This window comes from Chiloscyllium plagiosum, unplaced genomic scaffold (genome assembly GCF_037043375.1).
Source record: "Chiloscyllium plagiosum isolate Xiang-an unplaced genomic scaffold, Cpla_swu_hap1 HiC_scaffold_3, whole genome shotgun sequence".
Classification (NCBI taxonomy): Eukaryota; Metazoa; Chordata; class Chondrichthyes; order Orectolobiformes; family Hemiscylliidae; genus Chiloscyllium; species Chiloscyllium plagiosum.
The window spans coordinates 71,514,480-71,529,715 of NW_028270141.1; the positions used below are offsets into that span (position 1 = coordinate 71,514,480).

General features: G+C 44.3%; 1 protein-coding gene across 2 annotated transcripts in view; it reads left to right on the forward strand.

The window, feature by feature from the left end:
• Nucleotides 1-15,236, forward strand: part of tmem244 (transmembrane protein 244) — a 94,862-nt gene that overhangs the window by 59,309 nt on the left and 20,317 nt on the right. Inside the window, exon 5 of one of the 2 annotated variants that reach the window (XM_043687480.2) lies at nucleotides 15,106-15,150. The exons of the other annotated variant lie outside the window; for it this stretch is intronic. Within the exon in view, the coding sequence (XP_043543415.2) occupies nucleotides 15,106-15,150 (45 nt within the window). The remainder of the gene's footprint in view (nucleotides 1-15,105; nucleotides 15,151-15,236) is intronic. 2 annotated transcript variants of the gene reach the window in all.

A 15,236-nucleotide genomic window follows, 5' to 3' on the forward strand; every position in this document is an offset into this window, starting at 1 on the left:
TTAAACTAATCAACTGGGTTGTGAGTGCATTGTGCTGGCATTCTGGCAACCCCAGGCAGTGTCTGTATCTGCTCTGCTGTTTCTCTCCATATGGTGATCCAGCAGCCATCTTGTGTGTCAAGTTGGCCAGCTGATGGTTCAGTGGCCATCTTGTGTGTCTGTGTGCCTAGTGTCACGCTGCTTCATGCCATCTCCCTCTTCCCCCTTTGTGGTCAAGGAGGTAACTTCGGAAATCTCCTGCAGACCACCCAATTGAAATGTTGATGTAGGTCATCTCTAGGAGCTCCTTCTCCCGAGGGGTATCATGGAGTGCCAATTTCGTTGGAGGCTCTTTCCATGGTGACACTCGTGCTAGTACAGTTCTTGTCAGTAGCGTCTTACAGCAGAGTTTTAAACACCCGAGACCCACACAGAATGCCAGCATGAATGCAACGAAGTGAACTATCGCGTGTGCCAAATAGGGTCCCCAAGATTTACCAGGCAACCAATTTAGCCAGCTCTTTGTAATTGTGGTTCCCTATTGAAAACTGTCTAGCTGGTCTCGAATATTCTTGATGGTTTCTGTAATGTTATAAGAGGCATCAATAACATGGATAATATAATTGTCACCAATAATTGTACAAACTCCCCTTTGCTGTGTTAATTGATAATCCACTGCTTAACATGTCTGCTGTGTGTAGAGTTTGAGTTCAGCCAACTCTGTGTTAATTGCTTTTGGAGCTTTCGAGGTACTGTTACCTAGGATAGTTCGGCCATATACAAGATAATTTTGGTTTCTAGTGCTGATTATTCCTGCTGTGCTCCCAAAAGACCGAGATCCCCAAAATCCATATCCCAGTGATGATCCCAACAGTGGTGGGGGCCTGCCAGTCAGCACAAAACCCTGACTGATGGAGCAGGTCACTATCCTTCTCCGAATATGTCCCCCGCTGGGCCATGGTACAGTAAGGGGCGCGATTGTCCCTACTGAGAACAGGTTTGGGAGGTAAGTCCCCTTAAATAGGAAAATAAATCCCATCTCCGCTCGGTAACAGGCATTGTCCTGTCCTTCTGTTTGTCTGTCCACCTATGTCGCCGCCAATCCCCCTTGCTGGTAAGTATTGGATGGGATGGCAGAGTTGTCATGGGGTGCCATTGCACTGACCACATATGAACAGCAGTGATATTCAAGCATGCCTGCTCGCTGCAGGTGCAGGTAAACTGTCCCCCAGTGACTGTGCAGTGCTGATGAGTGCACTGAGTCTGGACACATGAGTCATTTTTTGAAACCAGGGCATAAATGCATTCCCATCCCTGTCCTGCGAAACAGAGTGGGTAATTACCGGGTTTTAAATGGGTCTTCCCTTCCCTCGGCTGGACGTCCATGGGCCAGTGGTCCTGTCCAGCTGCACACATCTACCCTGGAGTCCCTGCTTGTACTTCTCTATCTGCCCCTTACACGGTGCTCCCGGGTGTCTATTGTATACAGGTCACGGGGGGTCCACACCGGGGTGGCCACAAATAGTGATTCCACTGATTGCGGCAGTGGGTAGCAGACAGTTTGGTTCCCATGCAAGCTGAGGTGGGTTTTATAGAAGAGGTTATCCTCAAATCCTGACATGCTCCTGATAGTTGTGACATTTAAATACAATGAAATACAGATAGGTATATACATATTGCAGTTAAAATAGAGTTGACAGTTAAAGCCTTTGTTCCTATTAGGAAGTGCAGGTGTGCCTTGTTCTGTTGTGTTTTTGGTACTCTCCCCGGGATGACTGTCTTGTCCAATTTTGTTGCTTGCACCTGGGGGATGGTCAATGACATTAGTTTGGTCAAAGAACTGGCTCAAAAGTAGAAGACAGAGGGTGGTGGTGGAGGGTTATTTTTCAGAATGGAGGTTTGTGACCAGTGGAGTGCCACAAGGATCAGTGGTGGGCACTCAACTTTTTGTCATTTACACAAATGATTTGGATGCGAGCATAAGAGGTACAGTTAGTAAGTTTACAGATGACACCAAAATTGGAAGTGTAGTGGACAGCAAAGAGGGTTACCTCAGATTATAACAGGATCTGGACCAGATGGGCCAATGGGCTGGGAAGTGGCAGATAAAGTTTAATTCAGATAAATGCGAGGTGCTGCATTTTGGGAAAGCAAATCTTAGCAAGACTTATACACTTAATGGTAAGGTCCTAGGGAGTGTTGCTGAACAAAGAGACCTTGGAGTGTAGGTTCACAGCTCCTTGAAAGTGGAGTCACAGGTAGATAGGATAGTGAAGAACGAATTTGGTATGCTTTTCTTTATTGGTCAGAGTATTGAGTACAGGTGTTGGGAGGTCACGTTGCGGCTGTACTGGACATTGGTTAGGCCGCTGTTGGAATATTGTGTGCAATTCTGGTCTCCTTCCTATTGGAAAGATGTTGTGAAACTTGAAAGGGTTCAGAAAAGATTTACAAGAATGTTTCCAGGGTTGGAGGATCTGAGCTACAGGGAGAGGCTGAACAGGCTGGGGCTGTTTTCCCTGGAGCGTCGGAGGCTGAGGGGTGACCTTATAGAGGTTTACACAATTATGAGGGGCATAGATAGGATAAATAGACAAAGTCTTTTCCGTGGGGTCAGGGAGTCCAGAACTAGAGGGCATAGGTTTAGGGTGAGAGGGGAAAGATATAAAAGAGACCTACGGGGCAACTTTTTCATACAGAGGGTGGTACGTGTATAGAATGAGCTGCCAGAGGAAGTGGTGGAGGCTGATACAATTGCAACATTTAAGAGGCATTTGGATGGGTATATGGATAGCGTCTTTTGCTAATTCAAGAGCCCCATGACCTTTCTGAATCCTCTGACAGTGGCAGGTCATGACATCTGTTAGGTTGCCTTCTTGCAGTTGCTGGACATTTCTTTGAGTCCCTGGGATATAAGGTGTCCCAAGTATAAAACTTGTATTTTGCCAATCTGTGCCTTTGTGGGGCTGACTTTTAACCTTGCAGTTGCCAATTCCTGCAATACAAGCCCTAAAGCTTCCTGGTCTCCTGACCCGGACTCTGAGGCAATTAGGATATCACTGACACATTGGAGGACAGTGCTACCCTCTGGTAAATCTACATTTAGGATGTCGCTCATCCCCCTGTGAAAAATAGTGGTCCTGTTGTGGAACCCTTGTGGCAGGCGAGTTCACCTGTGCTGTCTGTCCCTCACTGTAAAAGCGAATTTGTTCTCAGACTCAGGTTGTAATGGAATAGATCAGAAGCCATTGGCTATGTCTAAAACAGTAAAAGTCTTGTGCTCGGGGGCCAAGCCGTTTAAAATGGTGGAGGGGTCTGCTACAATGGGACGCAATTTGGGGGTGACGTTATTTAGTCCCGCATAATCAATGGTGAGCCTGTAGCTCCCATCAGGCTTTATTACTGGCCACCTTAGGGAATTAATTGTACTTGTGGTTGCTTTCAGGATTCTCTGTTTCACTCGTCCTTGCACTATCTTCACAACAGCTTATTCTGCTTCGCGTTTTATTGGGTATTGCTGGTGGGGCTCATGCTCCGGTCCGGGAATCCTTATCGGGTCTATGTTAACTAGACCTGTATCTAACTTTGTTTCTGCCCAGGCTCCGGGGACAGAGGTTCAGGTAGCTCTGAATCCTCCCTTTTCAAGGTTCCAGTCTCTCCTGATGACGGTAGCCACTTTAATAGTTTCAAGGTGACTTGTGAGTTTCCCAATCTCAGTCTTCCGACCATCCTGTCTGGGCCAAATCAATTTCCCTTTTGCACAATCAATTAGAACATTATATTCTTTCATAAGATCATTGCCCATTATGGTGCCCTCGTTATTTTGGCATCCATAGAATCTCATGGGGATATATATGATATTTATTTCTACGAGGGTAGTTTCGCTTCGGTAAGCTGGTGCTTTATCCCCTCCTACCCCAGTTAAGTGAATCATTTTGTTTGTGTGGGGTAATGGTAGGTTTCTGATGGATACAGTGGCTCCTGTGTCCACTGGCATCTCACATTTCCTCCCTCCTAATACTGCGGGTACGTAAATTCTCCCATCTCCCTTACCCTCACAAATGGAGGCAGGTGGTGTTTGGGGGTGCCCTATGTTTTTCCCAGCACACAGCTTCTGTGTGTCCTGTTCTTTTACAGTGGCTGCCGTATTTTACATTGTTCCATGGTCTATCCCCTGCTCGAGGGACCCTACACTCTCTAGCAAAGTGTCCCTGCCGGCCACAGTTTTGGCAGGATCATTTCATTTGATTCTCGCTTCCATTCGGTAGGTTGCTTTGTCAGGTCTTGCCTTTGTTGCGGGAGCTTCTGCATTCTGCACCCCGCTAGCCCACTCGACTAGGTCATCATAATCCTGGCACATTATTACTCCCATTTTCAGGATGGCTTGATGGGTGCTAGAGAGCCCATCTTTAAAAGCTTGGATGAATGCCCGGTCCCCCCGATGTGGGTTTGCTTTCCCTGAGCATTCCTGATAGATCCTAAATAATTGTTCCCTTCTTTTCAGTGGCTCCTTCCCCTTTAAATTGTTTAGTGCTTGTAATCCTGCTCCAGTTCGTGGCAACATTTCCGAGCACCCTCTGGATTTCTTCTTTAAAGTCGGTGAAGGGGGCCTGCTGGGCATCAGCTGTGAGGGTGATGGCATGTGCCCACCACCCTTCCCTAAAGTCTCAGGCTGCTGTGGCGTCGGGTCCACCAGTGACCTGCCTCCACTTGTCCACTGGGCAAGCTGCCCGGACCAGCTGGTGTATGTACCTCAGGTGTAGCTGGTGCCCTATCCAGCTATTCCCAGAATCTGGTGTTTGTGCTCCAGGGCTGTAATTTGCCCAGGGAGGCAATAATCTGCTGCCTCTCCCCTGGGGTGAAGGGTTTATAATTCGCTTTGGGTTGTGACTCTATGCCTCCTCTGGTAACGGGCGCTAAGTTATACTCCTGCACGATTTGTCCACCAGAGGGAGCAGTTGACTCCTGTTGGACAGTTTCGTAGGAGGGGAGACAGTCAATTCCTCTCTCCTCGCATTTTTCCTGAGGTGAATTCTAAATTTTTCATTCTGCCCTCCAGTTCTCTGACTTGCTCCTGGCCCTTTGTCCACCTACCTGTGGAGGCACTCACTTGTTCAATTAGGACTGCGAATTGGTGTACTATCATTACCCCTATCTTTTTAGTTTTATTCTGTTTCTGCTTATGTATCCACTCTCTCTGTTGTGCTAATGTTTTGGATGGTCCCAACCACTCTTTTTCATTTGCTCTGTCAGCCCTTGTCTGTCTGCCTTGTACTTCTCAATAAGGGAAACCTGCAGTATCCCCCTTAGAACTTTGATCTGCCATTTAGCAGATTGTGTACCCCCTGGATACTACCAACAGTAAAGTGTTCCTAATCCAGTGGGGGACTTCTCTACCCCTGGCAAATAATACTGTTCCAGCGCTGTCCATGCGGCCATAACTGCCTCCTAGCAAGGTGTGCTCTCTACCAGTGGGACTTCTGTACCTTCCCAGCCACCTCTACTGACCCAACACCTCCTGATAGGCCCAGTAACCTACCTCTAGCCCGATATGCTCTCTACTGGTGGGACTCTACTCTCCTGGCCATCACCACTATTAAAGCTCTGTCGTTCGACTGTGGACTGACAGGATATCACGGTTACTCACAGTGTCCACGCTCCCCACCCTGATTGCGTGAGCTCCACTGAGGTTTGGCTCTTGGGCAGAGTGATCAGCTCCTCTTCCTCACCATATTGGAAGTTACAAGTACAGACAGCACCTAACACTTTTTAAAAATATATTTTTATTGGAAAAATAGATTTTGTAATATTACAAGTACAAAACAATACAATTCAAAACAATACAAAAAAAAAACAACCCAAGTAAAAACCAACCCAACCTCCTGTGCAACTGTATAAACATATATAGAAAAGTATAGAATAAGAAAAACCCAACTGGCTATTTAACGAAATAAACAAATAACGAACAACAAACTAATAAATATTAATAACTCAGTCCAGCTAAACAAAACACTTGTACATTTACAGTTCCTCCTCCCTGGATATTGGACTCGTAAAACCCAATCGTTACGGCTATATAAAAGCCCTTGTTACTGTGGCAGATAAACCTGTGTCAAAGTATTTCAAAAAGGGCTGCTATGTCTTATATTGCGTGCAATTCTGGTCTCCTTCCTATCGGAAAGATGTTGTGAAACTTAAAAGGGTTCAGAAAAGATTTACAAGAATGTTTCCAGGGTTGGAGGATCTGAGCTACAGGGAGAGGCTGAACAGGCTGGGGCTGTTTTCCCTGGAGCATCGGAGGCTGAGGGGTGACCTTATAGAGGTTTACAAAATTATGAGGGGCATGGATAGGATAAATAGACAAAGTCTTTTCCCTGGAGTCAGGGAGTCCAGAACTAGAGGGCATAGGTTTAGGGTGAGAGGGGAAAGATATAAAAGAGACCCAAGGGGCAACTTTTTCATACAGAGGGTGGTACGTGTATGGAATGAGCTGCCAGAGGAAGTGGTGGAGGCTGGTACAATTGCAACATTTAAGAGGCATTTGGATGGGTATATGAATAGGAAGGATTTGGAGGGATATGGGCCGGGTGCTGGCAGGTGGGACTAGATTGGGTTGGGATATCTGGTCGGCATGGACGGGCTGGACCGAAGGGTCTGTTTCCATGTTGTACATCTCTATGACTCTATGACTCTACTTGTGAGAAAATCCAGGGGAATATGCTCCATAACAATCTTCCACCAACCCGACAGGCCCGGGGGTTGAGGGGGTGGGTGAGGGGGGGGGAGGTGTGTTTCGGATATCCAACCTAACAAGATATTCTTTCTTACACAGAATATGAGAATATTGAAAAGTATTCTCTTATGCGAGTCTGCAGGAAATACAGTAGGCAGGCCCAAAAGGAGAGAGATAGGGTCCTTCTCCGCTCTTACACCCAAAATCCTCTCCATTCCACCTGCCACAGCACTCCAATATGTTTGAAGCTTATCGCAAGATCAGAGACAATGGGTAAGAGTGCCCGTATATAGACCATGCCCTTGGGACATGCTGAAGATGCCCCTGGTTTAAATTTTGACAAACGGTCTGGAGCCAAGTGGACCCTGTGGAGTATCTTCAGCTGTAAAGCATGGGTCCTATTGCAAATTGATATCTTCCTTGTATTCTCCCAAATATCCTCCTATGCCTCTGAGGAAACTTCAACACCCAGCTCTCTCCCACATCCTGCAGAGTCGATTGAACTCGTCTGAGGAGGCACTCCCCAACTGATGATATAAAGTACTGACAGAAAGTGTACTCTTAGCACCCTGCACCACCCCCCCCCCCCCTCCACTCCATGTCAGATTTGTAGGGATCAGTCAAAAGTGTGGTCTTTTGTTGAATAAAATCCCTAACTTGAAAAAAACGAAAGAAGTCTCTATCAGATAACTCATACTTCCGTACTAACTGATTGATGGACATCATTACGTCTCCCTCAAATAAATCACCCATGCAAGACAAACCCTGAGCTGCCCAACATTTAAATCCTGAATCTATCATCCCCTGTTGAAAACCCAGCATATCCACTAAGGTATAAACAAAGATGTTTTGCCAATATTGCCTTCCCTCTGCCAAATTGCCCTCCATGCTTTAACAGTATTGATAACTATTGGGTTATGGTAGTATTCCCTAACTGTCTAAATTTTGTCCAAAAACAGCAAACTGGTAAGGGGACACCTTGCCTGAGAGGCTCCAATATCTAACCATATTGACAGAGGATCCCCACAAATCCAGTCACTAATGTAGGACAAAAGCGAGCTTAGTCTCTAATTTTTAATGTCCGGAAGGTCCACTCCCCCCCAGTCTGTGAGGCAGTTTCAGTTTAGCTAATTTAATGAGGGGAGCATCCGTATAAGGTATAGCAAACGAGGGAGAATATTCATCTTAATAAGCGCTATCCAACCCAACCATGGGACTGGAAGTGCCTCCCATCTTTGAAGATCTTGTTTGATTTTATCAAATAATTGGATACAATTAGCTTTGAACAGCCGATCCAGAACTGGAGTAATGAGTATGCTCAAATGCACAAAACCCACCTGTGACCACCTAATTGGGAATCTATAGTCGCCCTCAAGACCTAGCTCCTTCGTAAGATGCCCCCCCCCTCCCCCCACAGGCATAGCCTCTGATTTCACAAAATTAATCTTGTACCCTGAAAAAGCACCAAACGTGTGAATGTATTGTATCAGGCGAGGCTCTGAAACTGCTGGATTTGTCAAAACAAATTAGAACATCGTCTGCATACATCAAAATTTCATGTAATTTTGACCCCACTTCTGGAGCTGATATATTGGGATCCCCACGAATGGCCTTCGCCAATGGTTCAATCTCCAACGTAAAAAGCAATGGTAAAAGGGAACAGCCCTGCTGGCTGCTCCTAAAAATATTAAAATTGCTCGAATGTATCCCATTGGCGATGGCCACCGTAAAGAATCTTTACCCATCTTATAAAGACTTCGCCCAAACCAAACTGCTCCAGAGTATAGAAAAGTAACAGTCACTCAACTCGGTCAAATGCCTTCTCTGCATCTGGAGAAATCACCAATCCCTGTATTGACTGTTGTTGACATGCTTGAATTACGTTAAGCAGCCTCCTAACATTATTGGAGGATCTGCAACCCTTTATGAAGCCCGTCTAATCCTCTTTAATATTAGAAGGTAACACAATCTCCAGCCTTAACACGAGAGTCTGAGAGAGGATTTTAAAATCCACATTTAAGAGTGAAATAAGCCTGTATGAAGCACAGTCTTCCGGATCCTTCCCTTTTTTAAGGATAAGTGAAATATTGGCCTCTCTCAGAGATGGTAGGAGACAATCATGACTGTATGAATCATTAAACATATTGAGCATTGGGCCTGACACTCTACATATAAATTCCTTATAGAATTCACTGGGATGTCTGTCAGGACCGGGCGCCTTTCCACTCTGAAGCTGCCTCACAGCTTCCTGCACTTCTTGCTCTGATAATGGGGCATTGAGAAAGGACTGTTGTTCGGGAGTCACATCCGGGAGCTTCAGATCCTTAAAAAAAGATTCCATTTTGGCCTGCCCCTCCTCACAATGCTTGAATTGGTATGATTTAGAGTAAAATCTCTGGAACACCATGTTAATCTTTTTAGAATCACATGTTAGCTTCCCAGACCCTTCCCTAATCACCGTAATGGCTTGTGGAGCACTCCTTTTTCTGACGGGGATATGCTAGGTATTTGCCTGGCTTTCACCATGTTTATATAACCTTTGCTTTGCAAAAACCAGCTCTTCTTTGCCGTCTACATGAGCACAGAATTTAGTGCAGACCGCAGTGCCGTAATCCTCTGTAGTTTGACCAATGAGGGTCTGTCAAAGTAGGCCTTTTCGGCTGCCTTCAAGCGTGCTTCAAGGAGACTTTGCTGCACACCCTTCTGACGCTTCCCACTGGCGGAGTAGGAATTAACTAACCCCCTGGCATAGGCTTTGGCAGTTTTCCAGAGGACGGATGAATTACCAACCGAGCTTAAGTTGATGGCTAGGAACCCCCGAAATTCCCTAGAGAAATATTCCACAAATTTATTATCTTTGAGGATAAAGGGATCCATTCACCAGTACCTCGAACCCACTGTAACGTCCTTAATTGTAACCATAAGGTATACTGGAGTATGATCAGAGATGGTAATATTACCAATCATACAAGATTCCTCTAAATCCAGGGTTACCACAGGGGTCAGAAAAAAATCAATCCTGCTGTGACATCTGTGCAGATGGGAGAAAAATGTAAAATCCCTACCTGTAGGGTGGAGATATCTCTAAGTGTCCACCAACCCTAACTCCCCACACAGACCCACTAACTGTTTAGTTTGTACAGAGGGTATCAAGGGACCTTTGGGAAACCTGTCTACTGTGGGATCCATGAGACAGTTAAAATCTCCCACAATAATGATATGCCGGGACTCGAGACTTATCAGTTTAGAAAAAGCGTCTACCAAAAATTTAAGGGGATGAGCTGAAGAGCAGTAAACAATTAAAACACCATATTCTTCCCCATTTATCAAGTCTTTAAGAATCACAAACCTCCCATGTGTGTCTTTAACACACTGTAACAACTTAAATGGGAGATTCTTCCCAGCCAATATAGCTACTCCCCTACTTCTGGTATTAAATGATGAAAAATAATCTTGGTCAAAGCCATCCTGCTGTGATTTCAGATGCTTCTTGTCATCCAAATATGTCTCCTGTAACAAAACAATTTCCACCTTCTCCTTTCAAGAGTACCTTCTTCCTCTTCATTGGTGAGTGACTTCCCTTGATATTCCATGTACACTATTTAATCAAATCATTAGCTATAATCTTCTGCAATAACATTTAAATTCCAAAGAGGAAGAACCCGAACCACAAATCACTGAGCCTTAGTGTCACATGATCCACCAAAAATAAAAGCTACATAAACTAAAACCACTACATTTAACAAACCTACAAAACTATTAAAAATTGAAAACAACGAAAACCAAAAAAACAAACCAACATATAAAGCACCAACAGTGCTGAGTAAGGGAACTCCCCCCTGTCATGAGAGGGCAACAACCCAACCCAAACTATACATCAGTAGCACTTAACCATCCCAACCACCTTCACTTCTCCCAGCTAGAGCTGCACTGCAAACACAAGTAGAAAAGAGTAAACATCCTATCGAATACCAATATGAATTTTTAAAATTTCTTTAAAAAAAGAGGAATAAATACACCACCTATCCTTTGGTATATCCTAACTTAGATATTAAAAATATACATCTCAACTGCCACCAAACAGTTTAAACCAAATTATTATCAATAGAGGAGAAAAAAAAGAAAAATAAAGCTCCAACTGGACTGCCTCCGTTTCTTTTACAGAATGATAAACACATATCAAAACAACACTATTTGTACATACTAAAGTTGTTCAAATTTAGGTTAATTTGTCCACAAAGTCTCTTGCCTTCTCCGACATGTCAAAGAGATGTATGGATCTATCGAAGGTGACCAAGGCACTACCGGATACCTCAGGGAGTACTGAATCCCATGGTCCCTCAGTCTTCTCTTGACACTGTCGTAAGATTCTCGTTTCGGGATCACCGCTGAGAAGTCCTGAAAGAACATGATCTTAGAGCCCTCGTAAATTAGGGCCTTCGGATCCTTCCCCTGGAATCTGGAAACCTCCATGACTCTCTCTGTATCCCGGTAATGATGGAACCGCACCAGGAGAGGACAAGGACGTTGACCCATACCCGACCTCCGCATTGCGACCCAGTAAGCCCTCTCTATTTTTAATCCTCTCATGCCAGCCTCCAAGTCAAGGAATTTCGGCAGCCAGTCTCAACAAATTCCGCAGGCCACTCACCTTCCTTACCCTCAGGCAGAACAATGATCCGAATGTTTTTTTCTCCAGCCCCTGTTCTCAAGATCATCTGCTTGGTCACGCAAATTACAGACCTGTGTCTCCAGGGCTTGGATCCTATCCTTGGATGAACTGGCATCAGCTTCCACCACTATGAGCCTGTCGTCCATCTCATCCGTCCTCTTCTTCAGGCCTCCCAGCTGCTGCTCATGCTTCTGCAGCATAACAGAGATTGGAGCCAGCTTCTCTTCAATCTGTTTCCCCAGCATCTCGTGAGATTTTGCAAGCTCGTTCACCAGGGCCTGAAAAGTAATTGACTCCGAAGATCCTGCAGACTGAACTGCAGGCCCAGCCTCGGATGCTCCTCTACCCTTTTTTGGCATCTCTGGACGGCTGAAAATGCAGGTAGGTTAACTTTTCAAAGTTTCTTAGGACTCCACGATCTTTCCAGAGTCCCAAGATATCGCCACAGTCTGGGTTGGGCAGGTTAAAGGTTCGTCCTGCTTGTGCTGCAATGCGGAGCTTTGCAGTGCAATCTTCTTAGATCGCCACCGTCTTGGATTCCCCTAGCACCTAACTTTTAACTTAAACTCTAATTGGACTCTGTGTTGTTTGCCCCCACAGAGTCCAATGTTACCTGACTTTGCCACTTGTGCTTCACAGCTCCTTAGTGCCCTTGGTGCCTCAATTCCCACTTCAAATCCCAACCTTCACACTGGGGGGCTACCCCTCTTAACAACCAGTTTAGGGCAGAGCTTTTGAGATTGGCACTACTTTGTCCTCTGGCTGTTTCAGCATGAATGGCATATTCTTAAAGCAGTTAATACAGTTAAACAGATATTCTCCACAGACAAGCACTTAAAATTTTTTAACTCAGTACTGTAGCAAATTAGACATTACAATTGGTGTACCTTTTAAACTGTGTCATTGGCCCGGTCTGATTCTTCCCATTTGCAGGTACAAATTGTTTCTTACCCCAGTCCCCCAATTGTGGCCTTCGACCAAGGCACCAGTAAGAAGAACCCTGCTCACAGCACCCATTGCTGTGGGGAGTCAGAACTGGGGTTCAATGACAGAGTTTATTGTACAAGGAAATACCAGAGCTCCAGGGAGAGAAAGACACCAACATCACAGTGGTCAGCTGCGAGTCTTCTCTCGACCTGGAGCACATGTCAAGAAACTTTTTTACATCTTGTGATACAATAGGTCAATGTCTTTGTAACATGGTTTGTTTATGACAATCATTGCAGAATCATTGATAGTTTCAATACAGTCTTTGTCAGTTCCAGCGCAGATATTGTTAGTTTTCGCGTGGTCATTGTCACTTTCAGTGTAATCATTGTCAGTTTCAATGTCTGCGTGGAAGTCCATTGCTGTAGTAATGGGTGCTAATCGCTCTTCCTGAGAAGGACGATTACTGCAGCCCTGGCTATTAGCATTTCATATTGATTATGTATCAAGCTGTTAGCATTTCTATAAGAGGTGTTGGCTGGACCCAGACATTTTGGCGGGCAGTGTTTGTTACTCATGTGTATTCTCTCCCCTACCCACCTTAAACTAATCAACTGGGTTGTGAGTGCATTGTGCTGGCATTCTGGTGGCTCCAGGCATTGTCTGTATCTGCTCTGCTATTTCTCTCCATATGGTGATCTGGCAGCCATCTTGTGTGTCAAGTTGGCCAGCTGATGGCCATCTTGTGTGTCCGTGTCCTTAGTGTCACTCCTGCCTGTGCCCTCTCCCTCTTCAGGAGGTATAGTTAGTAAGTTTGCAAATTACACCAAAATTTGAGATGTAATGGACAGTGAAGAAGGTTACCTCAGAGTACACAGGGATCTTGATCAGATGGGCCAATAGGCTGAGGAGTGGCAGATGGAGTTTAATTTAGATAAATGCAAGGTGCCCCTTTTTGGGAAAGGAAACCCGAGCAGGATCTATACACTTAATGGTAAGGTCCTAGGGAGTGTTGCTGAACAAAGAGACCTTGGAGTGCAGATTCATAGTTCCTTGAAAGTGGAGTCGCAGGTAGGTAGGATAGTGAAGAAGGTGTTTGGTATGCTTTCCTTTAGTGGTTAGAGCATTGAGTACAGGAGTTGGGAGGTCATGTTGCAGTTGTACAGGACATTGGTTAGGCCACATTTGGAATATTGCGTGCAAATCTGGTCTCCTTCCTATCAGAAAGATGTTGTGAAACTTGAAAGGGTTCCAAAAAGATTTACAAGGATGTTACCAGGGTTGGAGGATTAGAGCCAAATGGAGAGGTTGAATAGGTTGGGGCTGCTTTCCCTGGAGGGTTGGAGGTTAAGAGGTGACCATACAGAGATTTATGAAATCATGAGAGCATGGATAGGGTAAATAGACAAGGTCTTTTTGCTAGGGTGGAAGACTCCAGAACTACAGGTTTAGGGTGAGAGGGGAAGCTTATAAAAGAATCCTAAGGGGCAACCTTTCCATACAGAGGAATGAGCTGCCAGAGGGAATGGTGGAGGCTGGTACAATTACAACATTTAAAAGGCATCTGTATGGGTATATGAATAGGAGGGGTTTGGAGGGATATGGGCCAATTGCTGGCAAATGGGACTAGATTAGGTTAGGATATCTGGTTGGCATGGATAAGCTCGACTGAAGTGTCTGTTTCCATGCTGTACATCTCTATGACTCTATGAGATCGTTTGGAGCAGGAGGCAACCTGAATCCATGAGGTGAAGGTGTTCATTTTAGATTCCTTTTTAAGTTTACTGACTTTGAGCTTGTTTGGCAAGATGGGATCCTGAATATTAATGAGGAAAGTTGTGCCATTAACAAGATGTTTAACAATTGTTAATCCCTGTCATGTGGAAACTCACTTGCCGCCACCAGTGAGCATATCACTGTTCAGTTTATGAAAGCATACAAAAGATGGTCTGAGTTTCTCCCAAAGTCAGGACGAACCACACTGTGCTTGTCACCTGATTCTGCCATTCATCTTATTATAGCCACATCCCTCAGACCCCAAATAGATTCCACTCATTGGTTATGACATTGGATTTCTTATTTGAGGTATCTAGGCTAGGGCATTGTACCTGATTAGCTGAACTGTAAGTTAATTAACAACAGTGTGGGAATTAATATTTTTACAGACATAGATGCAATGTTGGCGTGGGTTAAATCAATGGAAATGAATAGGATGATGAAGTAATATTCAACTACTTATTGTATTCGTCAAAGGACTATAAATAAATGTGTCACGATGTGAGCAGTACTCACCAACCTTTAAGTGTATAACTTGCATTCTTTATATTTAATTGTAAGCTACAGAAGAGTTTGGCCAAATTTTCAAAGGTGTTATCTTGATCTCTTGCCAAAATCACTTACGTCATCAACAAATCTGCAGAAATAAAAGCAGGGTAAAAAGGAATTCTGTACCATTGCTTTGGAGTTTTGCTGATTCCCCTATAGCAGTTGCAGCAAAAAGTCAGAACATCTTCTGTTAAATTTCAGGTCCCATACAATTATGAATGTGTCCATGCACACATATGTGTTTGTGTATAACTGGTCACGTACATTCTGTTTCCCATTTCTATGTTTAGCTACTAGCTAAAATTAAAATTAAAATAGTGAATGAATAATTAAAAATTAGCTAAGTGTTTATGATGTTACAGAAATGTATTTGGAGCTAGAATTGATGTCCTGTTTTGCAAGTGAATACAGTATTTAGTAAGTGTCTCAGTAAAGAAATTAATGATGTTGATATTAATTTTTTTTTCAGTTATGGCTGAATTTCCATTAGTGTGGCATTGGTGGTTAGCTCTAGGTAAGATTTTCACATTTTTGTATAAATATCATGTGTATTATGTGAAATGAGTAAGTTTGGCGTACTTTACCTGTCTGAAACTGCTA